The sequence below is a fragment of the Passer montanus genome, unplaced genomic scaffold (assembly GCF_014805655.1).
Source record: "Passer montanus isolate IOZ18808 unplaced genomic scaffold, ASM1480565v1 scaffold3, whole genome shotgun sequence".
Classification (NCBI taxonomy): Eukaryota; Metazoa; Chordata; class Aves; order Passeriformes; family Passeridae; genus Passer; species Passer montanus.
Window position 1 is genome coordinate 16,757,770 of NW_024367707.1, and position 16,110 is coordinate 16,773,879.

General features: G+C 43.6%; 1 protein-coding gene across 1 annotated transcript in view; it reads right to left on the minus strand.

The window, feature by feature from the left end:
* GAS6 (growth arrest specific 6) overlaps positions 1-14,600 on the minus strand; it is a 41,883-nt gene extending 27,283 nt beyond the window's left edge. The window contains exons 1-2 of the mRNA XM_039714344.1: positions 12,769-14,600; positions 12,208-12,368 (exon numbers count right to left, since the gene is read on the minus strand). Coding sequence (XP_039570278.1) covers positions 12,208-12,368; positions 12,769-12,838 — 231 coding nt within the window. The 5' untranslated portion in view covers positions 12,839-14,600. The remainder of the gene's footprint in view (positions 1-12,207; positions 12,369-12,768) is intronic.
* Between the last annotated feature and the right edge of the window lie 1,510 nt (positions 14,601-16,110).

The window sequence follows — 16,110 nt, forward strand, 5'->3', positions numbered from 1 at the left end:
ATGAGCTCAGAGCCCACTATGGTCCCTGTTCACTCTTTTTTTTTAAAGGTTTCGTTTGGAAAAGACAAGTCAAAAAATGCAGTCAAAATAAAAGTAAATCTAAGCAGTCTAAGTATTCAGATGGGTGCCCATATGTGCTATATGTGCTATAACCACAATCTGAACTTCAGCTAGCACTTCAAGAGAGAAAGATAGGGGCATGTAATAAAAAAATTCAAACATTTCTTTCATTATTTCCCCTTTGTTCCATGTACTTCATGAGAATGTACAGATGTATTTAACCACCAACAGGATAATCCAGACTCTGACAACAACTATTTTGGCACTCACAAGACAATAAATAGGAGCTTTCATATTCATGGCTATCAGCCTAATTGCTCCATGTCAGTGGTGGCAAAGACATTTTCTCCTTGACCTCTGATGAATGAGTTGAGTGCTAGAAAAGTGGTACAGAATTTACTTTTGTAAATATAACTTCCAAACTCAAACTGACTGTGTATTGATTCAATGCCAGTTGAACAGCAGATAAGTGAAACTCCAAGGCACTGTACCCCCACACGCTTCATTCCACAAAGTATGTAGCCAAGTGATTTAAACAGGAGGCTATGACTAGAAATATAGCTTTTCTGTTCCTGTCTTTCTCATTTGCTAATGTTATACAAAGGCACTTGCTGATCAGTAAAACTCCAGGTTTACAAAACCTGCTGATACTACCATTCTAAAATAAAGACACGTGCTCACAGGTTCTAACATTACTCATTTTTGTGTGATTAGCTTTTAATTTTTTTCCATACTCAATTTTTCTTACAGCTGCCTTCTGTAAATACAATGACAATGTATTTACATTCAGAGAAAAGATTAATCAAGAATGATGAATGATCTCACACCTTGAGAAAAAGTACCTGCTTAAACTGCAGTCCCTTTTCAAAAAACACTGATGAGAAGTTTTCCTGGTTAAAAATTCAAGCAGCGCCTAACCTGATACAGATACACATAATTTCTCATGTGAGCATTCAACTCTTCAATGTCTTTTCAGTCTTCTGTGATGTACCAAGGCTTAATGACCCCCAGATGTCAGAGAAAAAAAAATCCTACACAGGGTTAGGTCCTTGTTAAAAGTGTGCAACTCATCTTCTTTCTACTAGAAGTGTTCAATTGTATTGTCAGGATTCTAAAAAATGCCAAGAGAAAAGCTTTGAGGCTTGCTAAGAAGGAGTTGGCAAAGATTCTCTGTTACTATTTTGCTGATTTCTCAACAAGCCACTTTCAATTTCAGGCTCAATAAACTTCTCACCATCCAGAAAGTCACACACTGTTCACAGGATCAAAACACAGGAAGATATTTAACTGTTACCACTAGGGTGGCAAAAAATCACCACAGAATTATGAAAGTGTTAAATTTGCAGCTTGGACTCTGACAAAAAAGGTCAACATTTAAGTGTGGTCAGCCCTTCCCCTTTAGATCTGCTTCCTAATTACTGCTGTAAATAAAAGGAGGAGCAATTGGCTTTTTAAATAAAAAGCTATAAACACATACATGTTGGATATAAACATCCTCTGGACAGGCTGCTGCACAGACACTGACCTCACCAAGCTCTCTAATCCAGTAGCAATGTCCCAGGCAAAAGGAAGACAAAGGCTGCAGAAGCTGTGACCTCCACAACAGACCAAACATCACAAATGCAGCCTCAAAATTCCAACCTCTGTGTTCCCAAGGAAACTTAAATGTACTTCCACCTCTCTTCTTTGTGACCCACCAAACTGTCTGTCTGTCTGGTTTCTACCTATCAGCCAGTATGGCTGGGATGGCAGAAGCTACAATAGCCAAGGGCCTGGCAGCAGGACACTGATGTCCCAGTAACATGAATGGTCCTTTTGTAAATGACATCTTTTGTCTGCTGCCACTACAGGTCAAACTTGTAGTATGAGCTGTAACTCACCCACGAGTTACACATCATGTGCCACACAAAGCACAGCTCAGCAGAGATCTCTCTCTCAGGTGAAGAGGAAGAAAGAGGAGACACTGGGAAGTGCCTAAGATCTACCCATCTCCACCCTTCCAGTGAGGTGGAAAGCAGGGCATCAGGCCAGTCTCTCCAGGCAGGTCCTGGCTTGCTTATTTCAGCTCAGTTCCAGAGATCTTTCTCTTGCTGCCCAGGAGACAGAGCTGTGCTTTAACAGAAAAGATTTAAGTTCTGCAGCCTCCACCCGTCTCACATAAATATATGTACACGCTAGAAGCAAGTCTTTTGATGTATTAAACGCAATTATTTTCTTCCACAACAGTGTTGTGAGATCTGAGAGTACATGCTTTTATTTCAAGGTAGAGTGATACCAAGCATGAGAATAAGAATTCTGCTCATGGGGCTAAGGAGTTCCTCTCCCACCTGCAGCTGGAGCTTACTATTACCCTGATAAAACAGCTGCTACAACACTTAGTCTGGATACCTAAGAGAGCATAATTTTAAAAGTGTCCTCAAAAAAACTAACCCAAGCAAATGACACCCCAAAACTCCAGGTTGCTCATTTTTATATTTGGCTTTTTTCCTTCCAAATGATAAGAACAGTTGCACTGGGGCCACTCCCACAACGCCTCTCATTGGAACAACTGAGGAGAACACAACATGAAGGCAAGAATTCACAGCTGTGGAGTGGAAGGGGCAGAAACACCTATGTCAGCCTCCCTGCCAAAGGAAACCTACTTTGGGACCGGGGTCACCACCAGTTTTCAACTCTATGGCCAAAGTCTACAGTAGTAAAATCCAGAAGTTATTGTAATTATACATTCGCCCTGCTGCGTTTTCAGAGAAGATGGAAAAACACCAAATCAGAACAGGCATCAACATGAGTCACTGTGTAAAAATAGCCCTTCTGAAAACATAACAATGACCCTGTCAACACCAGGAAAATGTTCTCACTGCTGCTTTACTTTAAACTAATTGGTAACACTGGAGACCTCAGAAAAAAAAGGGCCTGCTTACTGCTTCTGTTTATTTTGCTTGAGCACCAGGTCAGGTAAGACTGTGAGGCACAGAATCTTACAAAAATCATGTCTGAGCTCTGGAGGCCACAAATAAAAGATGTAGTTTATAGGAAGGCTGCTCATGTTTCTGGACATATGGCTCTTGGTCACCCTGCTTGGACCAGCAGGATGGAGCAAAAGGCCTCCAGAGGTGCCTGCCAACATCCACCAGTCTGTGATTCTGTGACTGCAGTGCCACTAGCACCGGAGCATTTCACCAACTTGTGTTAGCAACGGTGATTTCTAAAAAGCACTTTATAGTTACCTAGTTACATCTAAGAGATAGCAACAACTCCCACGTTATGCCCTTTCCTCATTTCCATATAATGACTCTCCCTTTTCCTCTCTCCTTCAGGACTGAATGTTTGTCTTGGGCATGGCCAGACCTCATTTATAAATGCTGTTCATGTTCCCACACTATGGGCTTGCATTGAAGAAATCACTGCTACCAACCATAACTGGCTATAACTCAGTGTTTGCTACAGCCTGAGAATGCAAGTCTCAGTAATGCTCAAGAACCCTCCTCCTTTTTTTAAAACTCAGCCCTAGACTTCAGGTGCATAGCAAATCTCACACTGATGTGGGCCTTCCTCCTGTATCAGGGCATTAAAGAGTTCTGCAATTCAGAATTTTAAACACGTAGAATCAGTAGCTTCAGAATTGATGCTCAAATGAATGCCATACTGCCTGCACAAGCTTTCCTTCTCATCATGAGGGACCCACCACTCAGCCAGGGTAATATGCTTCTTATTGTGCTTTGTGGCAGTCTGTGTTCTCCATATGAAGAGCAAAAAGAATTTCTCTCCACAATTTGGCAAGCCAGGAGTTAGAGAAGCAAGTAGTTCACATTACAATCCAAAAGCAGCCTCCAAATCTCATCTCCTACCACCCAAGTTACAGCTGCTTAGGGTAGCTTTTAGATTTTTTTGTCTATTTGTCAAGTATCCACTTCACACTGTCCAGGTGCACAAAGACTGGGACTGCCCTGTCTATCAAGCTGTTGAACTTGCCAGAATAGAAGCATTCAAGACTATACTCTCCAGCATGACATCTTCCATGGAGACAAGGTACCTCTGCAGAATCCTCGAGTCTGAAACAAAACCCATCTATTGTCATAACTTCCTTTGCTCTGTTCTGGACAGCAAGACTGTTTCCCAACAGTTGACTGAGGTGCCACTTCAGCAAAAACTGTTTCTCTGCAATGAAGAAAAACCCACCAATGACTGGAATGCATAATTAAAGGGGAGGAAAAAAATTACTGCAAGGAAAGAAAAGACAAAAAAATGTTCATGTATGTCACAGACACTTGAAGATGCAGGGGGCACAGAGACATGATTTGTATAGGTGGCCTGAGGCAGGGTTTGACTAGACAGCAAACAGTGTGAAATGGCTATAACTGGTGCCAAATACTTCAACAAAAATAGTTTGTAGTGTGATCCCAATTGGCTGCATGTGCTTTTAAGTTATTCTGACAGAAATCTGATCACAAATGCCTTGAGGTTTCCTCCACTGCTTCAGAACTGAAAGGCTACTTTCCCTCCAGCTGCAATAATGTGCAAGATCTCAATTTGATGACAAATGTCATCTCACTCAATGTTGCATGTTTGAATCTTTACTATTGCAAGTTACAGTATTTGTATGTGGTAAACTAACACTTGCTCAGACAGTTTAGTCAAATTAAGGAAAACAGTATCTGACAAAACATGTAACATGAGTAAAAAGCTGTCTCTCCAACACTATCTATATTTACTCTGTAATTATTTTAGCCATATTTAAAACAGAACATGTCATATATTGCATCAAACATGATTTAAATATCCATGATCTCTCATAGGCTCTGTGACATTTTATCCACTTTAGTTTTCCCCTCCTTATAATGTAATCACACAGTTTCTTTGGATTTTGCTTAATCTGCAGAGGTTGCAACTCACACTAACAGCACTCAAGGCATTTAAGGATTCGGACTCAGAGGGGACAGGCAAGCAAGGAATAGGGAAGTGACATCTTAGATGATACCAGGCCCTTGTGACAGAATCTGATCTCATACTTCCCTGTTCATTATTTTCATAATTAAGTAACTTTTGCTTTTCTGTTCATGTCCTAAATATTTTCTGGAATTGAACTAGAACTCCCTGTTCCAGGAATCAGCCAAATATGGTTGCTTTCCAGGAACATGTGATTCTGTGCAGTGCAAGCATGACCCATTCTCCTTTTATCTCTTCATTTATGTACCCTTCTGTCCTGGCAGGTGTGTAGAGTGAAGACAACACCAACACTTGTTCCCCTCTCTGGGTATCCTCCTTACTTCCCAACTCTGCTCTTCTTCTAGCTCCCACTGCTGATGCTCAAAGGAACACGGAGAAAACACAAACCCATCAATAAGCAAATTTCCCCACAGATATCCATACATGGGGAGCCTATGGAACAGCAATCATAACAAAACTGTAATTAAAGCAAAGATACAGAAAGGAGACCTGAAAAACTCAATCAGATTCTCCAAGGCTTGGTTGTTCATTCATTGCTTTGACAGGCTGAGCTGTGACAGCCATTTCTGTTTCTCTTCCTGGCCTTCCCATCCTAACCTCAGGCTGTCCTTTCCACTGTGTCAGTCCCCACTGGACTGGGGAACCAATCCAGCTGCAAAATTACCATTTTTTTCTCTGCAGACTACTCTTCTTTAGGTTAAGTTACTTTAATTGGTCCCTGCAATCACCCAAATTGCTGTGCAAGGAGGGTGTAAAGAACAGGCAAAGGAGTTGCTGATATCTACTAGAGCAGCTGAATCCCCAGGGTGAAACCAAAGCTTGAAAAGCAGTGTGATGGGAGAATTAAACCTTGTTGCTCTCCTCCTTCTGAGTTTCTTCTAAATCTGTGGTCATGCTTCCATCCTTGTTCTTCATACTTAGTGGAAAATGACTGCTTGTAATCCATTAAGCTCACTTGAGTATGGACACAGAGGAATCACAGCTGCCAATTTATACACATTCAGTGTTTCTCTTACCTGATTCTTACGCAGCTGCAGTAAAAAAATATATTAATTCCCAGTAGACTGATCCTTTTCTTTTTAAGTTAAAAAACAAAATGAAATGTGTTCATGGCCACAAAACTGTTTTCTTAATTTTTAGTTGTCTTTTTTCCCTTCTCATGTACTTATTAAAATTTATTGTACTGCACTAGAAAACTGACTTACCCTAACTTCATCTACTTTTTCCATTGTCATCCATCTTGAAACCAGTATAACCCCCCTACCCACCCTTCAATTTGTCATTCTTAACAGCTTTTTCCACATTATCTTCAAACAGCCCCTCAGCATAATATCGGTCCCTTCTGTCTTCTCTTGCTCCTTCCCTCCTGCTGCACAGGACATTTAGCATGCACTGTGTCTGTGATGTGGTGAGTCAGTATTTCCAGGTCTATTCTGAATTTTTGGGCTGCTCTCCCATGAGTGGAAACTGATACAGATCAGGTAGGTATGAGTCCAGTAGAGTTGATGGAGCTGTGTCTGCTTCCACCAAGGGCAAACTTCACTCACCCTTCTCCAAAACTTTTGATAAAGCAGCATTTAGCAAATGCAAATGCATAACCTGCCTCCTAAGGCAGGCAGGACTATTTTTGTCACCCTCCTGCTACCGAACACCACCACTGCCCACAAATACTGCATCTGTACTGCAAAGTAGATGGGTGCATCCTGGTCCAGAGTCCCAATCCTTTTGCCTTGCAGATCAGTTAGACCCACTGGATTTTGGTACAAAGCTCCCTTGTCTTTTACACCAAACTACAGGGAGAAGGAAAGAAAGGGAAGGCAGTGCACCTGGTGGACACACAGACCTCATCCCAGCAGGCTGGGATGCCACTGTGGCATATACCTGGGCACTCAGATTTTTACTACCTTTTTCTCTCCTTCTACCCATTCCTGGACAAAAGTCTACATATCCCTGTATTTTCTTTCTCAAAAGCTATTTAGCAGGTATCACTGTGCCTGGGAATCCATTCTTACATGTACTGAGTCCAAGCAGGTTAAAACACCAGCACAGAGTTTTCCAATAACTCTCTCTCTGCACCAGCAAGAAGAGATAAAGAAATTTATACAGCTATAAATCTAGCCCTTTCTCCATGCTCTGCCAAAATGTCAAAACAAATCAGTATATCAAAAAGAACTGTCACAGCAAATAAAACCAGATTTTTGCCTGGTTATTAAAGGAATATTCTATACAGGGATGATGACATCTGTATCTAAAGATGATATCAGTATTTTCCATGTCTAGACTGCACAACATTCACTAAATTACTTAAAGAAATATTACACTGCTTTACTCTCCCAGTAACTCCTCTCCTCCCTCTACATGCCTTCATACTTTACTGATTAATATTTACAAGCGCGTGTCTACCTTGTTATTCTTAGAAATAACATCTAAACATTGCCTGACAAGCATGCCTCCTAAAAGATCAGAATGAAGTTTGGATGACATGAGTCCATGGATGCAGCTCATCTGTGTTATCAAGACCATGTCATGTTATGGAACACATAAAAAATAAAACCAGTGAGCAATCAACACGCTGAAAACCAACCAAACTGACCCTTACCACACCCTATACATTGCTTCATCTGCTTCTCAACTTCTCAATAAATCCAGCCTAGCAGAAAGAATGCTGACATTGCTGGATGTTTTGTTAGGATCAGTAATTTTCAAGACAAGATTGCTAAAAGGCCCCAAAAACAAGGTCTGGTGCCACTGCTGCCCTTGCCATGAGTGGGACAGTGGAGTAGATTCCTGTTCAGTTCCAAGTTATGCTGTGATTCTCTGCCAGTGTTTTGTGTATCTGACAAGCCGTAGATTTAAAAACAGTTTGGATGCAAGTCCCTCAAAATCCACGTGTCTGCCTATGAATCAGATGTCCATTCTGCACGCACAGGGAAAGCAGTTGGCTTTCCACAGTGCTCCACCGAGGGCCAAATCCATAAAGAGTAAACACAGGTGGCCAGGCTGACCTACATCAGTGCTTCTGGTGTGCCTAACATTTTTCAGTGCATTCAGCATAGTAATTTCTGTGGTGAGCTGCAGGAAGAGCAGTAATTCTTCAGCAGTAACAACAGCAAGCAAGATGAGCAGGGACAGATGCTGTACAATGGTACCAAAGGATTAGAGGCTGCATTCAAACATCTTCCCTACGCTGAGCTGCTCAAAACAGAGAAACTCCTCTCACAAGGACACTTTTTTCCTCAGTGAAATACAGTGTTTCTAAGAAGATCAGGATCTACACTCCCTCCTGCCCTTTGTTTTACATGCTTGGATGACCAGATTTTTAGAATGGGTCAACCAAATTCCAGAGCAGTTTATCAGTCACTTAACAAGCTGTAATACCTTGACTGCATACCAAGGTCAAATATTTCTGCAGCGCTGCTTTTATAAGGCCTTGTCAACATCTTAAATAAGATAACATTCTTATCTCTGTATCCAAGATATTTTGCAACTTCATCCCATCTATCACACCTAGCATGTATTTTGAATAGATCACATTTAGAAAATGTCTGTATACCTCCCATCAAGATGTTTTTCATCCTTCTTTTTTTTTACCACTATATTATGTTTTAATTTTTCTCTTTGGCACCTCTAGCATAAATGAAATTACAAAACAGGAACCATCCCAGTAATGTTTAAGGATACTATAATCAGCTTCATGAAAAGGTAGGCTGCAAGACTCATTAATCCAGGCTACTTGCTTTTACCATGTATAGTCATACAAGTGGCACAGACTGAGTTTTGTTCTGCCTCTTAAAAAAAAACCAAACAAAACAATCTAAAAATGCTTCAATTGATCTTCCTTCCTCTAGTCTGAGTGAGCTGATATTTATATTTTCCGTAACATAGAAGACAAAAGCTGCATTGCCCTGCACATGAATGGCTCTTGGGCCCCGCCTGACACACTATTCTTAGCAGCTGATGTAAGTAATCACACATGTGGCAAAATCCACACTCAGGTTTCAGAGAATGTGCATCTTCTGCTGGCTGCCTGCAGATGTTGTTATGGAAAGCTGATCACTGAAACAATGGAAGGCCCAGAAAAAGGGTATAGGTGTGTGACATGTCCTTTCATTTACTGGTGTGTCCAGGAAATAGGTATCTTTCTGTAAAATTCTTGTCTAGATGTTACAGCGGGATGCATAAAGATATGGTTTCACCCAGGAAGCACCACGTGAGCTGTGTTACAGCCTTACTTCATCTTAGCTTCTGGAACTGTTTTACTGAATCAGTTAATGAAATTTCCTATCACATCTTTAGGTCACAGGTCTTAAGCTTAGGCCTCAAAATTCTCTTCACACAACCACAGGATAGTCAAGAATGGCAAGGTTGGTAAGGAAGACTTATACATTTCATTAGCATCTAATGGAGGGACCACACTTTTGGTCTGACATCACAAGCCTTTCTTGAGGATGAACTGAGAAGCATCGAACTGAGAAGCATCAAGATCGATTAACTAATGTGAAACTCACTTTCAGTTGTCAAGGCTGCAAAACTATTGCTCCTGTGGGACAGCAAACAGCCAAATGCCTACACAGATGCTCATCTGGTGTTTTAAAGCATAAAACCTGGGAGATGCAACAGGACAGATTGCACTGCTGTGTTTGTCATGGCTTGCCTGCATAGCCTCACAGAGCTCAGCACAGGGCAAAAAGTACTGTAGCTGCTTCTTTCTGCTACAATCTAAATAGTTAATCCATGTGACCAGGTTCAGCAGGCACATGCAGAAATTTCACCCTTCCTAAACTACAAGGAATCTTCTTCTGTCAACAGCAATCTGTTCATTTCCCTGGTCAATAGAAGCTCACTTTACCAGTATGGATCAGCTGCAGCCTGGCAATACGCTGAAGCAGGACTGCAGTTACTGTAATTCTTCAAAAAGCTGGGTGATGTTTACAACAGTTTTTGGCTTTCCTAAATGAGGTCTTCCTTTTTCTGTCAGTCACTAGGACTGGACATACAACACAGCATCAGTGAAACGACAGCACAACAACTCCCTGCTGTTCAAAATACACTTCCATTGTGAATTAGTACTCTTTCCATGAAATCCACAGTAACTGCTGAAAGAGCAGTCACCTATGCACTACAAAACAGTGAAGTCTTCCAGTGCAGAGCAGCAACAGCCCACATACATAACCTCTGCCACCATGCATTAGAAAGCTGCTACTGAACAGCAGTTGCTGCTTCCACATCACATAGTGATTGCAAAAGGGATAGGAAGGGCCACAAATACCCCTGATATATTAAGGCACACTTGCTTCTCAATCATGAAGCAAAGTAATGCAAGGAGTAGACCCATACTGCACCTTAACAAGCAGCTCCACAGCTCTTTGTGTCTCAGAAAAGGTAGAATCTTATGTCACTGCAGATCTAAGTGTCCTAGTGTCTTTACATGTTAGGGGGCACAGATACTAGAAGCCCATCTAGCCTTTCTTTAGGTTTTTAGAACAGAGTGAAACCTAGCAGCAATAGAAAAGGAAATGCTCCAAAAAATCAAAATAACTTGCAATAACAGAAACCCAGCATTGTCCTACAAAACACACTGAAAATATGATGGTATCTTAAAGAATTTATATTATATGTGAAAAAATGTTAAACCAAAATGATCTCACTATTGTCATTTCAGTAGGAGTACTGTGTATTCTTCACAATTTACAAAATCAGTACCAAATGCTGTTAAAAAGTCCTGACATATTTGTGTACTATCCTACCCTTAAACTGATCTATCAGTGCATTGCCTTTGGCTACCTTCTTGGCCAGCAGCCAGTTAGTAAAAGCAGTGACCTTAGATCACCTTTGTTCCAGAAGGCTACAAAATCACACTCATCATAGTTTTCCCAGTACTCACTGCTATGTGATGAATATTTATATTTTAAATACAGTAGTTGTGCCAGCCACTCTCACTCCATTACAGTTATCCACATTCTGAAGTAGCCCAGTTTCTGCAGAACAGAAGCAAACACTGCTACATGCAGATGTGACTACACACACACGAAAGATGTTACATTAAATACCACTTGGGCAAGGGTTCCATACTAATCTCGAAAATAAAGGCAGTCAAAAACACATCACTTTGCTTTTGCTGTACTTACTACTGTCTTGTGACAGCAAGCTACTGCACTGTCTATCCAGTGCTGAGGCTGCTAATGATGCACACGTGTCACAACTTGCCTTACTGAAGCATAAAACATCTCCTCTGCTAAATCCCTCCCTTGCCTGTGGTTTGTGCCTCTGTGTACACACACACGTGCTCACTCTCTCTCTCTCCCTCTCTGTCCTATCTTCTCCCTAGAGCATCATACCATTAACAGGAACATGCTGTGCAGAACTGAGCTTCAGTTTGAACACCAAGAAAATCCACTTCCCACTGCTAAATCAATGCCAGATAGTCCTTGCAATGAGAACAGCCTATCCAAAACAGTGTTGAGAGGAAGTGTAATGTGGCTGGAGGAGTAAGCCAAGCTTAGTAAAGCATCCTCCTGCTGCTCAAAGTGAGAAGACTGAAGTGAAAGTCAACCTTGATTAGACTGGAAAAGACAGCTCCACGTATGGTGTGCAGTCTGTAGCTGTGTGAATCCACACTGTTAGAAATGCAGCAGCACCACGTTCCCATATATGTGCCCTGCTGTTGTAGTGACAGGTCCTGAACCCACTGATTCTAAGATGCTAACCAAGCTGAATTGGTCCCCACAGATTTAAGAGTGGTTAAGACATTCATCTGAGAAGCCTCAGTTATGACATGCACTGCAACACTAAGGGAATTTTAAATGCAGCTGGGATGGGAAGCTGGAGGGAAGAGCAGGGTATCCAGACAGAGAAGCTGTCTGCATCATTATGGTCTTGCTTCATGGATTTGGACCATGGGTGAACAGGACCCTTCTCCCCTCCAGTAGCAGCCCTGCCAGCCAGTGCCAGGCTGGGTGCTCACTCAGACCACGCTCACAGGGACGCTGCTGACCGGACAGCCCCGGCACAGCCCTTGTGCAGAATGAGCACCAGTGTGCCTCCCAGTCATCCACCTAATGGCCCTGGGTCTCCTCCTCCAGATGCCTTTCCCAGCTGTGCCGGTAGCTGGCATCCAGCCGCGGACAGAGGGTGGGCGGGAGCGCAGAGCCGGACAACCCCCCAAATCCCCAAATCTCCGCGGCAGCTCCGTGTCCTTACCGTCTCGGGGTCATTCTCAAACACCTCCCGGGCCTCCTCCTTGCTGCAGTGCTCCTCCACGCACTCCCTCTCCAGGTGCCCTTGCTTGGTCTCCTCGAAGATCTGGTAGGCTCGCCGCTGCCGCAGGAACTGGGCAGCCTCCGGGGCGCGCAGCAGCACGGCCTCGCGGCGAGCGCCGCGACGGCGCGGGGGAGGCCGGGCAGGGCGAGGAGGAGGAGGAGAGGAGCAGGAGCAAGGACAGGCAGCGGTGAACAGCCGGGCCCGCCCGATCGCCCCGGATCCCCCGACCCCCGCCCCGCGCACCAGACCGCCCCTCCGGGGGGCACCGAGCGCTCTCCCTGCTCGGGCCGCCGCCCGCAGGTCTCCGCGGCCTCAGCGCGGCCCCCCGCCCGCATGCCCTGGCCCCGCCGCCGCCCTCACGGCAGCCGCGAAGCCGCGCATCCCCCCGCATCCCCCCGCACCCCGCCGGCCCCGCGGCACGGCCCACGCTCGCACACACGCAGGGCGGCGGGGGATGCTCGGCGGCGAGTGCGGCAGGGACGAACCCCCCGCGGTACTCACTCTGCGAGGAGTCCGCCGCCAGCAGGACGAGCAGCAGGGCGGCCCCGAGGGGCGCCGCGGGATGCGGCATCACGGTGCGGCGGCGGCCGGGGCCGAGCGCGCTGCTACTGCGGGAGCGCGGCGGCGGAGCCCGGCGGGGGAGCCGCGGAGCCGCTCGCCCGCCCTGCCCAATCCTCAGAAGGCACCGCCGAGCCGCTGCTCACGGACACACCTCGCGGCGGAGCGGCCGCCGGCCCGGCCCCGCGTACCTGCCCGGGAGCGGCGGGGGCGGTCACGGCGGGTCGGGCCGAGGGGCAGGACGCGGGCAGGGAGACTGCGCCCTCACCCCCAGGCGCATCCCTTTAATAGCTCCGGGCTCATCACTGGGAAGGGAGAAGCTGGCACCAACCCAGTCCTGCCGTAAATTAGAAACTTGGGCTCTCCCCACGCACCAACACAGGTTTTTGTCAGAAATGCTACTTCAGTTTGTTCCAGTATTTTAGGATGAACTCCCCAGGAAAGAGATGAATGCCGTTTGTTACCAATATGTTGCAAGCCATGCTTTACTGTCTTCTGTCCATCCAAAGTTCCACAGGACACTTCCACCGCGGGAAGCTGTAACCTAGAGCTGTGGGGTCAGAGCTCAGAGGTGCTCTTAGGCTATCTACTGCCACCGCTTTAAAACCACCCTTTTAATCTGTACTACTCTGTCAAAGGGTAAGTGTGACAGATAGCTCCAGTAACACCATGTCTATGCGTTCTTCAAGAAACCTCAGTGGCATAATTTGTTTCAGAAAAAGAGCTTGTCTAGTTTTATTTTGTCATTTAGCTATATCTAATATAGACTTCGTGTCTCCACAATAAATACTGTAAATGTAATATAACAAATGTAAACAATGTATTCACATTTCATATAGTTGAAGTAAAGTAGATGAAAACAGAAAAGCCAGCCTCATTCAAAGCAGTTGTCCCTAGGCTGGTATCTTCTATCTGACAGTGGCCAATAGCAGAGATACAGGTAAGAGGTATGAAAACATGTAAACCACCATGAAGTGGTCTTTCTTTCTGTTTTCAGCTCCTGAAGTGCAGGGGAAAAGCTCTCAGGTGAAAACTGTATCCACTGCAACCCTAATAGCCACAAATGTACCACTTCTCTTTGTATTTGTCAAATAGCTTTTTGATCTGTTGGTACACCTGCCTCCAGGAGTGGTGGGGAGGTCTCAAATTTGCACAAAAGCTAGATAGGAACTTTTTCTCACTGGTTTTAGATCAATTGCTTAATAATTTTACAGGGTACTTGCAATTTTGTCATCTAAGAAATAGTGAATGATCATGCCCTATTTGTTTCCAGCATATCAGTTTATAGACCTCTCTCATATGATTTCAGAACCATCCTTTTTCCTAAACTCTGGCTCTTTGGTCTTTTACTTGTTTCCAAACTCCTTTGAGCTAGCAAAGTCCTTCCAGTCCCTGTTGCTTTTCCCTGTCCTTTGGCCACATCCCTTTCTTGTGCTAGCATGCTGCAAACTCCATCAGAATAATCCAACAAAAATTATTAATTTTGTTTCAGATCAGTTCCCCCACTGAGTTCTGAACAGCTGCACAAACACCAAAAAGGAGAGGCTTTCAGGGGTGACAGTGAGTAGCTGCAGGCAAAAGAGCTTGGGCCTAATTGCAACAGCAAAGCTGGCCAAAATGGTTTATGAAGCTACAGCTGAAGGCAGAGTTTCCTAGGACTGGCTGCCACTTTCCTCTCTCTGTTGTGTATCCCCCTGCCCCCACGTCCACAGATGTGGCTGTGCCATTTCAGCTCAGTCACCTGGCAGGAAACCCTTCCTTTTTTTTTTTTTTTTTTTTTTTTTTTTTTTTTTTTTTTTTGTGTGTGTGTGTGTTTTACCAGGTTACTGTGCTGAACCTGCTCAGTGACAGCATGAAGAAGTGTGGAGTGGGATTACAGCACTAAATCCATAGTCTGCTCTGGGATTGCAGCCTGAGCCCCTCAAACATTCCCCAACTTTTCATCCTGCCCTGTATGTTTTCTATTTATACTTCTTTTCAGACAATGTGGACAAAACTACATGCAATATTCAAGATATGATATTATAGCAATCCTGCTTCTTTCTTACTTCTGTTTTTTTCTTACTATTTTCAAACATTGCATGGGTCACTTCTTGACCTGTTCTCTCCACAGAGCCATGGACAAGAGGCCTGAGATCTCTTTCCTGAGTGGAAAACCCTTTCCTGAGTGCAGATTTACCAGTGAATACAGAAGGTGAAGGCATTCTTTCACGGGTGTGTTGCTTTGTGTGTCTGTATATTAAATTTCACTTGTCATTTATTACCCTGTCACATGAAGAGTGTTATCAAGTGATACAGCCAAGCCAACTGAACAGCTTCTTGCTGCCAAAACAGGTTGTCCCACTCTGCCTTCCCTCGATGCTTCCACCCTATCCCCAGATGTACAATATTTGTACATTTCTGTCACTGATGTGACCTCTCAGCAAATAAATTCAACTCACTGAGTCAAGATAAAAGTTGGGGTTTTTTTTTTGCTAAAAGTCTTCTGATATTCTTGATTACCAGTTTAAGATTTGTCTGTTCAGATGAATTTTGTATTATCTGCCAACTGACCTCATGGCATTAAGCTTCTCCATAAAATTTCTGAAGATGTTGAACAGCAGAAATTTTTGTGGGTTCTGGAAACTGCATTATATTGTGTAATCTAATGGTGAGTTTTCTTTCTTCCTGATTTTTTTATCCTTTTCTGTTTATCCCATATGATCACACTTTGAGAGCATATGGTAAAAGACCAGTTCAAAAATTTTTTAAAATCCAAGTATCTAATATTATCAGAACCATCTTTATCTAAATAAATATTATTCCTTGAATCTCAAACAGATTTGCAAAACAAGACATCCTTCTTGGTATGCAATGCTGATTCTTCTCCAACGTATCATTCAGTTTACCAGTTCTGTTCTTTCTTATGTTTTCCAGTCAGTTACTTGGCACAGACATCAAACACTGATTTTGGTGAGCTCAGAAGTCTCTTCAATAGTTGCATTTTCCACCTTCCATTCTTCTGGCATGGTAGCATTTAAGGCAGATTTAAGCAATGAGCTGAATAAAGTAACAGTTTAATTTTCTTCAGAATTCATGGATTTTTTTTTTTTGTTATCTGGTCTCAGCTGTCCCAGTAATGTCTTAAGGAACATGAAAAACAGAAAAATAATGCTGAAAATATTAAAACAATGTTACATGAACTGCTTGTACTCTCAGCATGTCCCATTTTAGACTCTCTTTTGATTTTAGAGTAATCTAGACACAGATGTTTCCAAATCTAAATCTGAACCTGCAGGATTCATT